At 41.2% G+C, this 14,756-nt stretch overlaps 1 protein-coding gene across 1 annotated transcript; it reads right to left on the minus strand.

The window, feature by feature from the left end:
• Window positions 1-3,422: 3,422 nt before the first annotated feature.
• On the minus strand, window positions 3,423-13,365 carry LOC111599697 (tubulin beta-3 chain). Its single transcript, XM_023315419.2, has 4 exons — window positions 12,997-13,365; window positions 4,940-5,048; window positions 4,601-4,845; window positions 3,423-4,457 (listed from the first exon to the last, which is right to left on the minus strand). Exons 1-4 carry the CDS (start codon window positions 13,051-13,053, stop codon window positions 3,504-3,506), a joined length of 1,365 nt encoding a protein of 454 aa, XP_023171187.1. The 5' UTR covers window positions 13,054-13,365; the 3' UTR covers window positions 3,423-3,503.
• Between the last annotated feature and the right edge of the window lie 1,391 nt (window positions 13,366-14,756).

Below are 14,756 nucleotides of genomic sequence, written 5' to 3' on the forward strand. Positions count from 1 at the left end.
ATATAAAGAAATTATTTAAATAAATTTAAGTACAATAAAAATGCCACAGAAAAACTTTTTTTTATATTATTATATTTGAAGTCAAACTCAGACGAGTAACGACATAAGCAAAATGGATTCCTGGCATAACTTTAGTACCTCAAATGCCTTAACACTTATTTTAGTAGCTTTACTATCTCAATAACTATATCTATCCAAAATCAGGCTATAGATGCTTCTGGCAACAAGTTTTGTATTCATTGTACCACTGTGCCTTGTCCGTCTCCGTTTTGGCACGTAGGTTGTTGGCTCGGCGGTCGTTCGTTGTCGTTTTCGTCGTCGTCGTTGTTGTTGTCGTTGTTGTTGTTGTTGTTGTTGTCGTTATTGTCGTCTTGAAAACTGGGTCAATCGCTGCTTGGGCTGTTGTCTACGTATTTATTTAGTTGTGTTGTGTTGTCTTGCATCTCGTTGCCTGGTTCGACTGGATTTGGATGGACAACTGGTTAGAGGCTCACGGGTAGGGAGCTGGGGAGAAGGAGGGATGGCAAATAGTGTAAATTGCAAACTTTTTATTGCCTTTTCATTTGCCTATTTCTTTATGCGACTAACTGGTTGACAGATCAACTCAGTTAAGCCCGGCTCTGCTTGGCTTGTGGAGAGAAGTACCAAAAAGAAGGCAACTTCAGATATAGTTAGACTCGATTCTCAGAGCATTTCTTAGCTTGTACTTCCGTTCGCTGATGCCTTTCGGTGACCCGGCTCGGCTCGGCTCTTAGTTTGGGTTTCGTTTAATTGCAAGTGACATAACGGTTAAACGCACTTTGGCCGGTCTGGTCACATTGACAGACCCCGCAGACCAGTGTCTTCAAAGTCTAGACATAAGAACGTGTTGCTTGGCTCAGAATGCCGGCCGGCTCTTTCGGCCCAACCGGTTTCGCGTTTCTTCTGGCTGTGTTCTGACTCTTCCTCTTCTCCTTCCGCGTATGTTTGTGCTCTGTTCTCTCATGTTCTTGACTGCCGTTTAGCGGGGTTTTCCTTTGTGTCACGAGACCGCTAGCGTGGCTGCGCTTTATGGGTGTGAAGGGGCTCGGCAGGCGCAGCAGAGGGAAGGCCTTAAATGTGCTCAGGTTCTACAGAATTTGTGGCATATGCCTGAGATTTAGTTAATGGAAAAGTTTATACGACTGTGAGATCGCTAGAAGATATACATATGTACATTTTTAAAGTTCGACATGTGCCGCTAGTGTCTTTAAGCCTTGTTAAAGGTAAGTCATAAAGATAAAAGTTACGCAGAAAATAGGTAAGAAACCATAAAGAAGTTCAATTAACAAAAGTTTCTGTGAAAATGATTGGAAATTGAAAATAGTAAAGTTAGATCAATTTTTTATTCATACTTTAAGTAATTATAAATTTTTTATTATATTGGAATAGTTTTACGATTATGTTCTGTGTATTTTCTACTATATTTTAAGTACATTGAAAATACAGGACATATCTTAAATATTCGACCACTGACTTATTCATAAAAAAATCTGTAAGCAAAACTACATTCTTACGTTTTTACTAATAGGATTTGTCAATATATTATATATGACCTTTACAATTATTATTTTAAAATTATTAAAATGATTTCAATTTGTAATTTAAACAAAAAACTATGCAACTGTTAAGCTTTTTTAAATAAAAGATTTTAGCGCGGCCAAAAGCTTTTGGCTGATACAAACGCGTGGCGCCATCTGGCGACAATATATGCAACTATGGTGAGTGAGTCATTTTCTAATGATGTGGCAACGCACCGAGTTGGTTGCGAACTTGACTAATTCTCTAAGGTATTGTTGACCTACCCAAAATTAAAAAAAAACATCTTTTATTTAAACGGGTTTCAATTCTACAAAATTGGATGATATAGGTTTTTCCGTTTTGGAGGAAGTCAATGTAAGCAGTAAATTTTGGTTTCTAGCTGCAAGACGCCCCAGTAGGTGTGTATTTATACTTTTTGACCAATTATTGATTCTACAGAAATTTTGAGGCTAAGGCTTTAAAGCTGTGGAAAACACAGTTCATTTTCAGTTTGGTCACTAAATGGTATATTTTTGTAAATCCGACATATTCAAAAAGGTATTAATTAAATTGAAACAAACTTTGCTATCAAAAAGTTATAGTAAATAAAATCTACGCCCATTTGGGTTTGACCAAATTCTGTAACAAATTCTTTGAACAATATTTAGAATTTTTATCTACGTTTATAGGAAGCGTGGCAACCAACAAAACTCTATATTTGTAAGCTCTTAGAGCTAAAAAATTCAAAGTTCCATTGTCTCTTTTATTGTTGCACCAAACTAATTCGTAATCATTCCTTGAGAGCGTGGCATATCGCAAATATTCTGTAAGGCCCACAGCGCTAAAACATTACAGTTAAATTACTGTAGATTGCTTCAAAGGATTGGTCAAGAATCGGGAAAACCCCTGACTTCTAAAGCCTTGCAGTTGCCGCTGGCAGAGCTCAGACCGTGAAATTGTTGTTACTTTTTTTTTGCAAATTACATTTTTATTGAAAAGTTTTTGTAGCATATTTTATTATTAAAGTTTCAGTTGAGTACTTGGGTAATGTAAAGACTACGAGAGAGTTATGCACAGGAATACAAGAAAAAACATTTTGTTGTGCTTAATAATAATACAAATGATATTCATATACTCAAATTGCTTTCGTTTTTTATTCATATGTTTTTTAGGTATGATCGATCTTTGGGTGTTTCGAGTACTTGGAAGATTGCCATTAAGTCCAAAACTTTTGCCTGCTTGTCAGTCTTCGGTGCAATTTGAAATAGTTGATTTGCCTTTGAGAATTGTGCAGTTCTTTTGTTTTGATTTAATATAATTTTTAAAATTTTATATTTGAAATAAAATATGTAACTAAACGTTGTAGTTGTATATAAATAATTATGCGTATAAAAATGTTATGGAGTCTTAAATTAGTGTGACGCAGTGGGCTGAAAAGACATGTAATGTGGGCAGGTGAAGAGGGAAGTAGAAAGCGAATGAAGAGTCAAAGAGTAGAAGAATAGAAGAAAATGGCTGCGAGAAATGCGATAGACGTGCCTCCGTGTAAAGTGTAGCGTAGAATGAAGAATGAATGAATAGAAAGACAGACAGAGAGAGAGAGTGAGAGAGAAAGAATGAATGAGAGAGAGAAAATGAATGATTCAAGTGAAGTGAATGAATGAAGGAGCGAATGAGTAGTGCATGATTGGGTCTGAAATGAGAACTTTGGACCATTTCCGGCTGATGGTGTTTCTATTGCTGTCAAACTACGCTTGACATTTCCTGTATAAGTATGTATTAGTGTGTGTGTGGGTGTGTGTCTCGTTGTATGTGTGTGTGTGTGTGAGTGTGTATTGTTGTCGCGTCCTTAGAGTATGTGGCAGTGCTTGGCGCGCATTTGCTGGCGCATGGAGCGCAGTAAAGCGTGCTGGCCACCAAACAGTAGACGCTCACGCACGCACCTCATTCCTCTGGCCACACCATTAAATACAATCGCCCTCGACCTCCTCCTGGTTAACATCGGGATCGAACTCATCGTCGGCGGTGGCCTCCTGATACTGCTGATACTCCGAGACCAGATCGTTCATGTTGCTCTCCGCCTCGGTGAACTCCATCTCGTCCATGCCCTCGCCAGTGTACCAATGGAGGAAGGCCTTGCGACGGAACATGGCTGAGAACTGCTCGGAGATGCGCTTGAACAGCTCTTGGATGGCGGTGGTGTTGCCAATGAATGTCGAGGACATCTTCAGCCCCTTGGGCGGTATGTCGCAGACGGCGGTCTTCACATTGTTCGGTATCCATTCGACAAAGTACGAGCTGTTCTTGTTCTGCACAGCGAGCATCTGCTCGTCCACCTCCTTCATGGACATGCGACCGCGGAAGACGGCGGCCACAGTCAGGTAGCGTCCGTGACGTGGATCGCAGGCGGCCATCATGTTCTTGGCGTCGAACATCTGTTGGGTCAGCTCCGGTACGGTCAAGGCGCGGTACTGCTGTGACCCGCGCGAGGTGAGCGGCGCAAAGCCGGGCATGAAGAAGTGCAGACGCGGGAATGGTACCATATTCACAGCGAGCTTGCGAAGATCGGCGTTCAACTGGCCGGGGAAGCGCAGGCAGGTAGTGACGCCGGACATAGTTAGCGAGACGAGATGGTTGAGGTCGCCGTAGCTCGGATTCGAAACCTTCAGTGTGCGGAAGCAGATGTCGTAGAGCGCCTCGTTGTCGATGCAGTACGTCTCGTCTGTGTTCTCCACCAGCTGATGGATGGACAAAGTGGCGTTGTACGGCTCCACCACCGTATCGGACACCTTTGGCGATGGCACCACCGAATAGGTGTTCATTATGCGATCCGGATACTCTTCGCGAATCTTCGATATGAGCAGGGTGCCCATGCCAGAGCCAGTGCCGCCGCCCAGCGAATGCGTCAGTTGAAAGCCCTAAAAATTAGATGGGAATACGTGAGTACAATCTGTATTTGGTGAAGATGCATCCATTGATGGATGGAGATGGATTTGATGATGTCTATAATTATATAATCCAAGTGCTTAGGAATTTCACTCAACCAGATTATTCAACATACTTGAAGACAGTCGCAATTCTCGCACTCCTTGCGGACCACGTCGAGGACATTGTCCACTAGCTCGGCGCCCTCTGTATAATGTCCCTTGGCCCAGTTGTTGCCGGCACCTGATTGACCGAACACGAAGTTGTCCGGACGGAAGAGCTGGCCATAGGGACCGGAACGCACCGACTCCATGGTGCCTGGCTCCAGATCCAGAAGGATGGCGCGCGGCACATACTTGCCGCCCGACGAACGGCTCACAGCTAGAGGAATGCAAGAGGGCGTGAGTCAGCAGTCAAGATTAAGATATATTGGCATACCAAGAACAAGAACAAGAACAAAAACGAGAACACTTACCAGATGCTTCATTGTAGTAGACGCTGACACGTTCCAGCTGCAGATCGCTGTCGCCCACGTAGATGCCATTGCTGTCAATGCCATGTTCTTCCGAAATGATCTCCCAGAACTGCAATGGAATAGGAAGAGGAGATGGATATTATTTCCAGTGCTTTTATTGACGCTAAGATTAATGTGTTCGATCATGCAACAAGCCATAAACATGATCACAATCTCGAATTCGAGGTGTCATTGTAAATAAACATCCCGCTGCTACTAAATATATACAATGTCGGAGACACCTCTGGGCTCTATGTAATAGTTACGAGGAAAGTGCCGTTATAATGATCGTGCTTATAACAATTTAATGGCTTTGGCCTGTGCCACCATAAAAAGATCTCGCATATCTTCTGCAGCTATTTTTGTGGCCGCCCTGAGGCACTCTTATTCAGTGTCCAGTGGGAGGCATCTTCGAGTCGGAAATAGTGCACATCTTCGCATTTCAGCTATTTTGGTCTACGCATATTTCTGCTTTTACTTTTTATGGGCATAGCTCTACATATTTTTATAAATGCATATACAAGTAAAAAGGAACGACTACGTGGCAGGCCATTTACTCATATGAGTGCGCGCTTACAGATATAAGTTTAGGATAGTCCTAGAAAATATTGCCACTGGAATGGGAAAGGTAATTGAAATCAATGAAAATAGTGAGAGTATTTCCAACAAGAATAAATCGTATATTTTTTGGGCATTTTACTCAGATTAGCTTTGCGATTTCATCTTTAAAATGTATAATTTTTCAAATTTAAGGAAAAAAGCTACATTCGGGGATGTCCGACTAAGACACACAATGAACGGATATCGATGTACGTTTTTAGATATTCTATGCCTTGTATCTATGCAGATCACGTAGATACTTCTGTATACGCATAGCTATATGTACAACTTTTGAAACAAAATACATTTTCCCTTATCATTCACAACAAAAAGCATTTCCTTAAACAAAAGCCTGCCAATGCCAGGCTTTGAGCCCACAACGAGAATCGCTTCCATAGCCTCATCATTGCTTATTCTCTAAGTAGCAAATCTAAGCTAAAGTAGCAGCAAGCAATCCAATCCCAATAGCATAGAATTCAAGTGTTTGAGTCAATGCCAGAGAAAGTGCGTGTGTTTTCCATGTTGCAATCTTGGTATCTAAAGGAAAAACTAAATGAAACTAAATGTAACGTTCTGTGACTCTAAATCAGCAGACCTAAAAGATATAAATTAATAAATTAAGTTCGATAATCTTATATATAAACTTGATCTGCGCTTGACTGCGCTTTTGACTGCAAGGCTCAAGTTCTTATGGGTTGCAAATGGAGGGCCGATCGGACTGACTCAGCTCGTCGTTTCGATTCTTTTTAGGATCAGCCACGCCTCCTCCTGCTTACTACTTACATTCTGACAAGCGCACTATACACAAATTAAAGTTTTCAATTGGGGGAAAGTATTTTTTGCTAATTCGGATAATCACAAATGACAGATAAGCCAGATATCGAATAGATAGGCCAATCTATCTGAAATTGATGTGTTTCTTTCATAGATAAGTACTTTGAGATTTGCTTGTGTAAATGATGCTCTCTCTGTTCCAAGCAGCATCAATGTTAGCTCTTTCAGTGCTATCAGCTTGATAAGGAGTTTCTAGCCAGTTGTTGTCTTTAGATAAGCTGCTGAAATATCTCAATATACATTTATCTTTGACTGCAGTCAGTCATCTGTCAAGCTCTTGGCTTGACGTTTGTCAAATAGAGTTCTGGTGAGCCCAGCCAGCCAGCCAGCCAGCCATGTCAGAGTTCATGTTGCCAGCCGCAGAAGCCGCCCAGAACAAAAAACTATACAAATTATAAGAAAATTTATATTTTCACTCGCTTTTCTCTGTATTGTGACAATGTGACAACGGAATAGGCACAGGCAGTCGCAGCGCCATAAAACTCTGTTTTTTTATTTTCTTCTTTTTTTTTGTTTTTCTTTTTCGGCGTAAAAAAGAAAAGAGCGATGGGCCAGCCTCAAAAGTGAGACACATCGTACACTTTTGGGGCTGACAATTTATGTTTGGTTTAGCCGTCAGAGTCGGATCTCTCCAACATGCCCTGATTTAGTGCTAAATTTAAAGAGAAACAACACACGGGCGACGCCTATGCACAGTCAGAAATAGTTTTCGACTTGACTTTTTCTTTTGAAAATACATATATATATATATATATATATATATATATATATATATATATATATATATATATATATATATATATATATATATACATATATATATAGAAGATATACTTTTTTTGGCTACATATATTTCAGTGCAGCGTGTCGCGGCATGGGACACTTCCAAGTTAAGTCTTTAATTCTGAATGCTTGCCGCTTGACAAACGCTCCTGGGGTACATTGCGCAACGCAATGTGCAACCTTATGTAGCGAAAGTGTTAAAAATAGCTCTGCCCGAGGCGTTGCACGTTGCACGTTGCCTGTGGGCACTGGCCAGATACCAACACAGACACAGATACAAATGTATCTACATACAAGCTGCTGCCTCTGCTGCTGCTGCTGCTGCTGCTGCTGCTGCTGAGTCACAGCTGAACTGCAGGCCAACGACCCAGGCGGCAACTCGCAGTTACTAAATTAACCCAGCAGACGCCAGTTGTAGACATCGACAACATCATTAGGAGGCAGCCGCTCGCTCGTCGGCATGCCAAGCAAATCAAATGGATACTTGCCTACATACAGATACATTTTCATTAATGTTGCCCTCGCGCTTGGCGTTTATTGCGGAAGCGCGCTGCAAATGCTGTGCTGCGTTTAACAGGAGAGAGTCTAGAATTTCGGCTATTTTGACCAAAGATGGGGCGCATTATCTTTCATTAACAAGGCGGCTTCTAGCTAGCTAATTTTACCATTCAAGCGCAACGCATAAATCGTTCATGCAATGAGTTTTCAATACCAAAAGTGTAATTCCAATGCGATTCTAATTGGACATCAATTGGAATACCCACCAAACAGAACGTCAGCGCGGAAACAATAAAAATGCCATCGCTTCAGCTCATTCCTGGCTCCCCGTTGCCCGTGCCCAGTTTTCATTTCCATTTCCAGTTTCCATTTCCAATTCTTGAGCTATCTATGCAGACTTTGTAGTCTGTCTCGTTTCCCTTTGGCACTTGAACTTGACGTGTGCCCCGCTGGCTGTGCGGCAGCCTGGCACCAGTCGCCAGGCACTAGCCACAACAATCCCGGTCACAGTTTACAGCCGGCTCCGATCGAAGCATTGGCAGCAACCAGCGGCTGCGTCTGCGCTTTGCTTTTGTTTATTTGAAAGGCAGATCAACTACATGTACAATCTCCGCGAGATCATCAAATTTAATTGGAGTGTGGCCGTTGCAATTATGATGCTTGCAGCGGCAGCAGCAACAACAATGAAGCGCAGTTTGTATGCCGGACTAGCGCTTACAAACAAACAACGAAATCATGCAACTCGCTTGAGGCAGCAACAAAGGGGCAACAACAAAAATAAATTAGCACACAAAACTGTTGAAGTGAAAAGTCGCTTTTCATGCCTTCCACTCTTTCCGGCTGTCTGAGTCTCTCTCTCTCTCTATCTCTCTCTCTCTCTCTCTCTCTCTGTCTGTGGCTCTCTACTCGAGCGATCGGTTTACTTTCAACTAACTTTTCTAGCTTTTTTTTGATGCTGCTGTTGATAGTTGCGGGAAATTGGTTTTTCGGTTAACAGCAATGATTGCCTGTAGCCAGGTCCAGCTGCGTAAATTGCTTTCAGCTGCGTCATACTCCTGGGCTGCCTCGGATTAGATATTTCAAATTTGTGAGAATGTGAAGTGAGTCAATAAAAGAGCTTCGGAGACTGGACTTATCAGCGGCACGATCATGGGTGAAAGGTAGGAAAAACAATTATGAAACGCACAAAAGAAAATGTTGAAAACCCTTTGCCATAAACTGTGATAAATGGCCGACGTCTGCGGGGAATTCAATGTAGATCGCATTAGAAATCAACAAAAATTTAAGCACTTTTGTGGTCGCAGTGCCTAATTCTTAATATTTATATAAATTACTAGCTAAACAATCTGAGAATATGTTATTCATTCAATCACACTGTAACAAATATTTAATTTTTTTACAGCTCACAATTCGCTTCACAAATATATAATATAATTAAATATATTTTAGAAGAAAATACAAATTCTTTCATATGGAGTCATAATTTATATCAAACGAATTTGATTGGGAAATAAACTTTTTCAGTTTCCAATGAATGAACAAAATACACTCTTGTAGCAATACCACAAGATACTACAAGTCTAAATCCATGATTAATACTGCTGATAAGTTAATCAATTTCAAAATTCAATTGCAAACTCAAAATTAATTTAGCTTTTTTTGTAATTTCTGAACTTTTTCATGGTAAAAACTAATTCAACTCGGATTCTATTAGCTAAATTGTACAGTTAGATTCTAAGTGCAACAGCTTTTTCTTTTCCTATTCTTTTTCTTTAAGTTTTCTTCTTCTTCTTCTTCTACAATTTCTTCTAACAAAAAATGCTTAAAAAATGAAGAAAATTGTAATTTATTACCAAGTCGCTGCACTGCTTAGCTGTCTCCTGCTGTCTTCTGCTGCCACTTGCCACTTGCCACTTGCCACACTGCAAGCAACTAGAAACTTTAGAGACTTCCAATTAGTTGTAAATGTTGCTGCGCCCATTGCAGAGCCACGCCTCCTCGGCCCACCTCAAACCCCCTTTTGCGCATGCGATCAGCTGCCGACGCCCTCATTAAGTGTTGCATGTCTGTAGCTTTAGCTGCCCCAGCGCTGTGTGTAGCTGTCTCTCAGTCTGTGCCACTTGAAATCACTCGGGCATGAACTTTGGAGCCGCTGCGCGTCTGAAGACTCAAGTCTTGAATTCGTCGGCGGATCGCCTGCAGCGTTGGCCATAGCTTTTCCGGCAGCCCTTGAAAAATATGCAAAATTCATTTTCACATGTTGCCATTTGCCAGGCATTTGGGCATCAAAGAACATCGAAGCAGACGCCTCGCCCCATTGTTGTCCGGCTGCCCACCAGCCGGGCCTATCGCTCACCAGCTGTTTTGTCTTCTTTTTCAGCTCAGACGCGATAATAAATCTTTCACAAGAAATACAAAAAAAAAAAAAGACAGAGAAGCCTCAGTTTGTTGACTTTGCCAGTGCATTCATTGGCTCTGTGTCTACATATGAGTATTTATAAGTAAGAGATTTATGAATTTATAATTTGTGCATATAATATGTAGGCACTTGCTGATTATTAAAATGCATTTATCGTCTGCTTGCGGAAACTCGAAATGCATATGCCCCTATCCTGTAACTGTAGACGCCCACGAAAATGTGCTGCCAGCAGACCAATCCTGCGATAGGCCCTCTTTCCCCAATCGACCTCTCCCCTTACAGGCACACACACACCCAGTTACATATTGATTCTGAGTCATTTCCTTTGTGCACTTGTGCGGTTTGCCTGATGCCCGATTCCCGATTGCGATCCGAAACTCAAATTTAAACACAAATGTGGGTATGGTTAGAGGTAGCTGCCACATTGCTGCCTGCTGCCTGCTGCCTGCTGCTTGCTGCTTGCTGCTTGTTGTTTATTTTTTGTTGCCACACATTTGAAGTGTCCACTCAGCTGTTTTGCTTTCATAATATATATATATACATTTAGTTGTATATACATATGTATAAAGTACTCGAATCTCTTGGGTAATGCGAAACCAACGGTTCGCTCAAATTACCAAGTCGGCTACGGCGACGTCGCCTGCGTTAGATAAAGAGTCTGGTACGCTTCTCATTCTCATTCATTGGCAACTACACACACACACACATACACAAGTAGACACATGTGCTCATATGTATAGAGGTCCATAAAAAGCATTACTATGCCGAATTTCTGAGAACTAAAAACTGTTTAGCGTTAAATTAAGCGACACTGAAAACCTTGCCCCCGCGCCCCAACTCCACCTCAGCTGGGGCCATTTCCCACAAAGCGCAAAAAACCTCAATTGAGTCATTTGAAGAATAAGAAGAAATAAAAATAATACAAAAATAACGACGTTTGCTTATCTTTGTGCTTGGGTTTACTTTAATTCAATTGTGTTCATAGTTTAATCATCGCTTGATTGGCTTTTATCCGCGCTTGTGCAACGAGTGACACACTTTTCTTTATTCTGGTTGCAAATTGAGTCGGAGCATTGACATTGATTTTGCCCCTGCTACACACACACACACACACACACACAAGCACTCGCTGATTGGAAATCGAAAAACCGGTTACAAGTTGCCAAAAAATGCAAAAGTTACTGCAACAACAAATGCAGCAGCAGCAGCAGCAGAAGCGGAGGCAGAGGCAGAGGCAGTGGCAGTGGCTCAAAAGTGCGTTGTGGCACGTTCGTTGCTTGGGTGCCCGATCGCCCGACTGTTGGCTATATTGATTAACTGACCGACGTTGCCCCGAGGCAAGCCCATTGAAAAAAAATAATTGACGGCAGGGCAGCTAATTGTTCCACATCGTTTTAATTGCAAGCATTGCAAACGATTAACTAGTTAGCTGCCGCAAAAAAACTGATTAGCAGGGCAATCGTATTTAATTGATCCTAACCACATGGTTTTTTGCTATATTATTTTAGGTAAATCGGAACCTCTGATCGATTTATGTATGCGGGGCTGGGGTCTCATGGCCATATGGCGGCCACGCCCTGTCGAGTGCCGTTAAGCACTTTTGATTTGCATTTATGTTGACAGCTGTTAGCTATTAGAAATTTTCCAGCAATTTCCGTTAATTTTACTAACTGGAACCAAGTGCTGGGCTTTTGGGTTACAGCTTAAGTGTTACTGGAATTGTGAGCTGTTTTTCGCAAAGAAAGCATTTTAGAAAGTTTATTAAGCAAGTAGACTCTCATTAATCTTGAAGTATGCTCACTTCTTCTTTTGACACCCTACTGCACTACACTACATGGCACCGGACTACGTAGACTTTATAATTTCGTCTGCGCGTTACTTTTCTTACACTCGACCGACATGTGAGGATCTCATTATACGCTTAATAATATTTTACACATATTTCAAATTATCTTTTTTAAGGTATATATTTTAGCTATGCTCTGTTTTTCTCCATTAGAGACACTCATAAATTATATTTAAGTAGGTCTTCTAATATAGCGTACTTCATATATTTAAAAGAGGTTTAATTATTTCCTTGATAATTCTTTGTGATTCATTTCAATTAAAAAATTAGCCCTTTTTAAATAGTTGCGTTTCCATCTGTAGTTCGCAGCTCTCATGAGTTAAAATGTTTCCCCTTTTTGTGGCACCCAAATGGCATATTTGTGTGCACCTCGTGCGGTCGCTGCAGCTAGAGGAATGCCCATCAAAGCGAAAAGATACAACCGCAGTGATAGTGCAAAAGGTTTCGGCATCCGTAAAATGCAGCTGAAGAAGCAGAGGCAGCAGAGGTACAAGACAATGATGAAGATCAGACAGAAGAAGAGGAAAAAGCGTTTCAAAGAAACAATTGCAGTAATGCCTCATATTAGAGCAGTATAATTCCGGCTCATTTATTAAAGGGGCTGAGCCTCAGCTCTCTCGACTACTATAATCACAATGGATCTTGGCTTGCAACAAAGGGCATATCGAGTGCCTGACAAGCCCAAACAAATTTCATTTTCTTCGCTACGTCGCGCCGCTCATTTATTTTTTATTTGATTTAAGCTTTTTTCAGCTTTTGTTGTAATTTTGTATTCTTTTCTTTATGTTTATTCGCTGGCTGTGTGTTTTTTGCGTTAATTTTCTTTTGCTTTAATTGCGCTGAATCCGCTGTAAAAGGCGGCTCCGACGTCAGTGCGTCGACTCTGAGCTGCGATCAATTTGGAAACTCATTGAAAAACGTTTTCGGGCAATGTGCATAAATTACCTGCGCCACAAAACAACCAAAATCCAAAAAGAAAAAATCAAATAAAACAAACTGCAAAAAAAGGCAAGAAAATAAAAATGAAACGAGACTTACCTTAGCGCCAATCTGGTTGCCGCACTGTCCGGCCTGCAGATGCACAATTTCTCTCATTTTGCTTTATGGGGCTTTAGTGTAACAATTTAACAAATTCTTAAAGCGTGGGACGTAGCAAGTCACAGTGGGCGTGGCCGGGAGGACAACTGCTTAGCAACTCAACCAAACTCAACTGAGCTGAATGGAGCCTGGACCTCTAACGGAACCTGAATATGGATCGCTCGATCCTTCTTGCGTATGTGTAAGCGTGTGTGTGTTCGGTGGTGTGCACTGATTGATCTCACTGTGTGAGCTCTGAAAGGGGGGTCCGGAGCAGAACGCGCTACTTAACCGCACAACGCACAAAACTCAACTGATCGCAGCGACTGCCTCAGAGTCAGGTCCCCAGTTGAAGTCCACTGCCCAACCCAACGGACGTCGGCGACAGCGACAGCGACAGCGACAGCAGCAGCGATAGCAGCAACGACGTCGTGTTGCTTCGGCTCACTGGTAGAAGTTGCGACTAGAGCGAGACGGTTGATCCCATGCTTGCATTCGTACACACACACCAACACACGCACACACATGTGCTTAACTGAATACTCGTGCCTTGCTCAGCGAAGAAGTTTTCTTTATTTCTAGAAGTACATGGAGAGAAAATAATCTTCTTTTGACAGATGCTTTGATTAGTTGTTACAAGAAAAGAATAATTCATTTAACTTCAAATTTATTTAATTTAAATATTTGAAATTAATATGCATCATTGTTAATGCTGTCTCTATCCGCATTAAAGGCCAGTTTTTATTACATGAAATAACCCCAAAGAGTGGGCTAAATCTATTTATATGACGCGTACTGTATTTCATGTATGCAAAGAAAGAGCTAGAAATAGGGAAAGAGAGAGCGAGAGAGAGAGAGAAAGAGAATGAGGGAAGAGATAGATAGAGACTCTTTCAGCTGAGCTCTATGGAAACACACTCACACTCCGCAGAGTTCTTTAATTTGGACTGACTTTGATTTACATTCTGTAAAAGCCTTTAGGCAGTGTATCAGTACATGAATGTAAGACATCACGAACGAAGTTAGAACTCTCCATTATTGTATGACTGAATCACAGAGATACTAGCAGTGAATCATCAGCAAGGCTCTAGGCCTAGAGAAGCTTACTACAGAGTATCTGAACCTAATAAGCATCAGTATCTAATGTATATCTTTTATTCTAATATTATATGTATTTTTCATATAATTACAAAAAATAAAGATCTAAGAGATGGGTCTGTATAGAGCCAGATAAGGGAATTTGGGTTTATCAACTTGGCTATTGATGCTGATAAAAATAAGTATATTTGCTTTATGGCGGCGGCAACAGCTTCTGGTGTGATATAGGAGAGATATATATGTATGCAAAGCAAGTAAGGAGCGGATACATTATATTGCAAATATCACACGCGCACACACGCATGGGCACGCGCTCTGCTGACTGCGCGTTTGAGCCGCAGTAGAGGCTTCTCTATGGAAACTTACTTGTTGCATAAGTTTTCTTCTAGATGGAGTTCCTATTTCATATTTCACAACCTGATAGTGGCGTCTAGATGTGTGTATTAGTCAAAGCACAAGTTTCTAGTATTACGTTTTGGCGAATTTGTGGGGAACCAACTGTAATTTTCCATGCTTTCAAGACATATACAATTTATATATATAGTTCATAGAGGAGAAACCAGTAGCTTATAGTTGTATAATATGCCGATCGTATACTAGACCTTTGAAGGTTATTTATTCTT

Source organism: Drosophila hydei, unplaced genomic scaffold (assembly GCF_003285905.1).
Source record: "Drosophila hydei strain 15085-1641.00,03,60 unplaced genomic scaffold, DhydRS2 tig00000060-arrow-pilon, whole genome shotgun sequence".
NCBI classification, from domain to species: domain Eukaryota; kingdom Metazoa; phylum Arthropoda; class Insecta; order Diptera; family Drosophilidae; genus Drosophila; species Drosophila hydei.

Excerpts from the sequence above, each read along its gene's own strand:
- LOC111599697 (XM_023315419.2), bottom strand. The coding sequence starts at position 13,053 with ATGAGAGAAATTGTGCATCTGCAGGCCGGACAGTGCGGCAACCAGATT. Across the intron at positions 4,846-4,939 it reads CTACTACAATGAAGCATCTG|CTGTGAGCCGTTCGTCGGGC; the intron begins GTAAGTGTTCTC and ends GCATTCCTCTAG. Across the intron at positions 4,458-4,600 it reads AGAATTGCGACTGTCTTCAA|GGCTTTCAACTGACGCATTC; the intron begins GTATGTTGAATA and ends TCTAATTTTTAG.